At 36.9% G+C, this 5,072-nt stretch overlaps 1 protein-coding gene across 1 annotated transcript; it reads right to left on the bottom strand.

Moving 5' to 3' along the window:
• Nucleotides 1–372: 372 nt before the first annotated feature.
• Nucleotides 373–3,585, bottom strand: LOC107674887 (ribonuclease 3-like). Its single transcript, XM_016469034.1, has 3 exons — nt 3,470–3,585; nt 1,069–1,115; nt 373–872 (listed from the first exon to the last, which is right to left on the bottom strand). The coding sequence occupies exons 1-3, from the start codon at nt 3,583–3,585 to the stop codon at nt 757–759; spliced, it is 279 nt and encodes a 92-aa protein (XP_016324520.1). The 3' UTR covers nt 373–756.
• Nucleotides 3,586–5,072: the final 1,487 nt, after the last annotated feature.

Genomic DNA, 5,072 nt, shown 5'->3' with positions numbered 1-5,072 from the left:
GTCTCAGTCTCTGTCCGATGCGGGTGAAATAATTAATGCTGAAGGTGAGGTACTCACCTTCATATTTCTTCATTAGATAACTTATAAAGTAATTTGAAAACATTGAATATGGATATTTTTCTTACAAAAATGCATCGATTTGCTACAGGAGGCCGTTGTTCACCCCCCAGAGCCGTGTGAGACACTTTTTTTTATGGATGGGCACTTTTTATTTAACTTCTTTTGGACTGATGCGTGCAACACCCGCTGAGTGGCATTAAACAGCTTGAAAGATCAAAGACCATTTTTAATATAACTCCGACTGGATTCGTCTGAAAGAAGAAAGTCATATACACCTAGGATGACTTGAGGGTGAGTAATTTATGGGCTAATTTTCATTTTGGGTGAACTAACCCTTTAAATGTGAATGAAATTAGTTGTGGCTCATATGCCTTGTATGTAACAGTCATTTTTCACAATCAAATGCTATTAGATTATGATCACTGTACAAAAGACTGTTTGACCAAATTATGTGCTCTGTGGTTTGACCAAATGATGCACACAATAAACATTTTGATGGTTTGATTTATTTCACGCAAAGCTTTTCTCTTTTTAAAACATACCAACGGTATGAATTGGATTAACAAACAGATTTATACACATATTCATATACAAAACAAAACAAAACAAAACAAAAAGATTCTTGCTTTCCTAAGCTTGCTGTTGTACGACTCACTTCATGTAACAACCTGCTTTTTTCCTTCACTTTCTGCTTTTCTACCCTTCATCACTATCTCTCTCCTGTCGCTCCCGCTCTCTTCTCATCTCCTTCAGTTCTTGTCGGTACTTCCTTTCAATGAAGCGTTTCTGATGAGCCATCTGAGGAAAGTTATCTGCAGAAGACAAGAGGGAAAGAACATGTAAAATAGAAAACCAAGACTTTCATAACCTTTATCATTATAATAGCTGCTTCAACAAACCAAAAAAAAAACCTGCACTGTAATAAACACCTTATTCCCATAACGTGTGAAAATATTTATTCTAAAACCATTTCCATTTTTTGGTGAAAAATGCAACAAAGTCACTTACATTTCTCCAGCGCATCCATGGCTGCACCCATCTCAGCTTGCTGAATACTGTCAGGATAAAATTATAATTTGTACATGTTAAGCAACTCAAACAATGGATCTTTATCATTCTAATGAAATGATTAAATAAAGTACATATGACACAATGAACCTGCAGCAGGGCTCTTGATCAACATCTGTCTCAATGGCCATGTTTAAAATTCAAATTCATGGGTGGCCAAACATTTTTCAATGCATTAACATAACTAAACACATAAGCTTAACATATTAACATGAAAACAAAACACTCTTAAATGTGTTAATATAACTGAATAACTGAAAAACAGGTAAACATCCTACAAATACATTTGGGTTTAATGATAACCTTAAACTAGGTTTTTATACAGGTTTTCCATTTTTAGGATGATATCACAATTTGCTGGTGTGATATTGCTTTTATACAACAGTTTAAACAACAGTTAGCTCATACTGAGTAACTTAAATTTCAGACAATATTTCCAGACACTTCATATTTTTTCAGGTCTCTTGCAAAGGCAATGAAACAAAACATTTCAGGGAAGCAACATTGCATATAATACTGAACATATGCTTCTGTGCGTCATCCATGCAAAAAACAACTGTAATACACAATCTAGCTTTCATTCCCTTTGTTCCATTACTATTAGTTAACATAATCAGTGAGCTACTGAGAACTATTATAAACATGCCATGAAATTTAATTAACATGACATGGCAGATCACTAACATATAGGGATGCACCGATACCACTTTTTCCAGTACTCGCCTGATACCGATACTTTTATTTTTGGTACTTGCCGATACCGAGTACCGATACCAATATTTTTATTGCATTTGTAAATTTTTTAAATATTGGGTACAGAAACCAAAAGAGTATGTATAATGTTAGTTGGTTAACATCATTTATCAAATAGATACAGTCAAACCAAAATGTATTCAGACACCTTCAACATTTCTCACATTATCACAGTTTATTCGCTATAGTTTAGAAAACGGTAATAAAATATAACAAGAACTCAGAGTTAAACTGTGTCAGAACAAATTCAGCTTGATAATGTTAGATAACTTTGATAGAAAGGTATGTAATGGATTACAATCAACCAAAAATCAGACAGCTGTATGACAGTATTAACACAACTATCAATACTTAGTCATGCAACCCTTAGCCTTAATGACAGCCTGTAGTCTCCTGGGCATTCTGTCAACCAGGTTCATGCAAACCTGATAATGCAGAAACACTCAAGCAAGCAAAACACGCGCAACACATGCATGTATTTGTACTGATACAGAATAGTAGCCTACAGCCTAGCGCATTTCACACAGGCTGCTAGATTCATCTTCGCCAGAAAGTCGTGTATGCCTAAGGTTAAAAATAAATGTTTATAGTGAATGCCCCTATAAACGGTCTTATTTTTTACGATTTAGTTTTAATCCAAATGATGCGTGTGCTAAGTGAGTGAACATCAAATATCACACAACAGAAGTGCGTGTGCTCTCTCTCGCTCTCTCTCTCTCTCTCTCTCTCTCTCCCTACCGTTAGCCCCTATAAACGGTCTTATTTTTTACGATTTAGTTTTAATCCAAATGATGCGTGTGCTAAGTGAGTGAACATCAAAGATCACACAACAGAATTGTGCTCTCTCTCTCTCCCTCTCTCTCGCTCTCTCCCTACCGTTAAGTAACTTGTGCATTGTTTTACTTGTTTTTGACGTATCCGACCGAACTACAAACTTTTCAGTGATATCTGTGAGAAAGGTATATTCACTCAACAAGCTCGCGCATCTGCGCTGCCGCGCGCTCAATCCACTCAGCGTGCTTTGCTTATTAGCTCGCGCACATCAGCTATACAGTCAATACTGAATGTTTAACATTATATTCATTGCATACATATACTTTGTAGACATCCTTAATCTCTAATAACTCCATTCTGCTGTCTGTTGTTCTGTTGTCGGTGTTTCTTTGTCTGCATATGGCACTTAACACATGCTGCATGGTATCGGCGTTTGGTATCGGGGCATTTTAACAAGTACGAGTACGAGTACAGGAGCTCAGTATCGGGTCCGATACCGATACCAGTATCGGTATCAGAGCATCCCTACTAACATACAAACAAAATCCAAACTCAATATGTAAGATAAAGGCTCAGTGAATAGAAAGTGCTGCCTGCTACACAGAGCAACACAGAAATAGGAAACCACCAAATGATAAAAATGTCAGGACAGAAACATAGATTAATGTTCAAGAGAGCTTTTAGGTGGCATAACTCTAGACCTGGATAGCAAGTTCTGAGAGTGTGACATACAGAAACTGTTTTTGACAGACATTTATAAAAGCGGATATGCAGCGATGTGGCAATGAGGGTAAATATCTGGGTGTATTAGTACCTTGGTCCTTTTCCACAGCCAATCCGTTCACCTTTAAAATACACTGCCACTGTGTAGGTCCTGGCATGAGAGGGTCCAACTGTCTGAAGTGTTCTGTAAAACAAGATGAAGAGCATCACAGTTGAGATGAATGAAAACAAAACAAACTGGAACAATTAAGAGGATCTGTGGCCACATTACTCTATTATAAGACTTCAAACTGACCAGTGGCCTTGCATCAGTAAAAGCAAGTTTACATGCATCCAAAGACAACATACATCCAAAGTTCTGTCACAAAACTCTAGATGGTGCTGGCCTATAATTTCTAACTCAACCTGATATAATGACATCATTATTCACATGGAGCAGTTGATTGGTTTCTTTTCATATCAGCAGCCAATGAGCTTGCTGCTCAACATTCAAATACTCAGCTAGATTTATATCTTTATTAATATCTTAATATATTATTATATCTTATATCTTATATTAACCATTTGCACACACATATTCACATGGAGCAGTTGATTGGTTTCTTTTCATATCAGCAGCCAATGAGCTTGCTGCTCAACATTCAAATACTCAGCTAGTCCTAGTATTAGTGCTAGTAGTGCTAGTGCTAGCTAGTATTTTAGAATCCCTCCACCTTCCCCAGCTCCACCTGTATAGATCTGCTACAGAGTGATTTCATGTATATTATATATGGGGGTTATTTCATGTTATATGTGCAGCAGCAGTATTTATTACATGCTCACAGCAGCATGTCTGTTGATGTATTGGCAGTTGCATGTCTCGGTACTTGCTCTACCGCAGCAGCAGTGTAGCAGATCTATTCCGCCAAGACTAAACACATTAACATTGCCATGCATATTACCATGCTAAACTCTCCGAAAGCTGTCATGACAGACATTATAAAATTATGAATTATGAAAATGTGTTGTTCATAAGGGTGAAAAAGTCAAGAAATTGACTGAAAAATGCAGGAAAAAGTGGCTTGTAAACCTGCGTCTGCGGTCGGGAGGAGCGGAGCCGGATAATGCTCGTGTGTGCAAATGATTAATATAAGATATAATAATATATTAAGATATTAATAAAGAAATATATAAATAGATACAGGGTGACACAGTCAGAATTAACTGAATGCTAAACGCCACACATAGACACGATGTAAATAAGATATTATTTGCAGTTCTGAGAGCTTCATATCACGGAATCGTGAGATTGCGATAAATTGAAGTGAGTGACAGCTTTTTAGTGATTAGCGTTATATGAAAGTGCTATTTGCTCACTTTCCAGGCTATAATCGATTCAGAATTTAAATAAAAGTTGTTTTACGTGCTGCTAACAGGACCAACAGTCACATACCCTGTAACTTACATGCAGCAAAGTTTCAGGAGTGACATATTCCACATCCCTCATATAAATACAGGATTCACTTTCGAAATAGTTGCTTAGCCTATATCCACCGCCTCAATGGCAGGCAAGTATTTCAATTTAGTTTAAAAATCGCTCCTCTTCATAACATATGGATCACGTCCAACATATGTTGTGATTATAAATACCTTTCTCTTGTAATAGCGTGGTGGTTGAAGAGAGATCCCCTCATATGATTGTAAAGCGCGTTGGG

Source organism: Sinocyclocheilus anshuiensis, unplaced genomic scaffold, assembly GCF_001515605.1.
Source record: "Sinocyclocheilus anshuiensis isolate Anshui unplaced genomic scaffold, SAMN03320099.WGS_v1.1 scaffold890, whole genome shotgun sequence".
Lineage (NCBI taxonomy): Eukaryota > Metazoa > Chordata > Actinopteri > Cypriniformes > Cyprinidae > Sinocyclocheilus > Sinocyclocheilus anshuiensis.
This window is presented reverse-complemented; position numbering and strand designations above follow the sequence as displayed.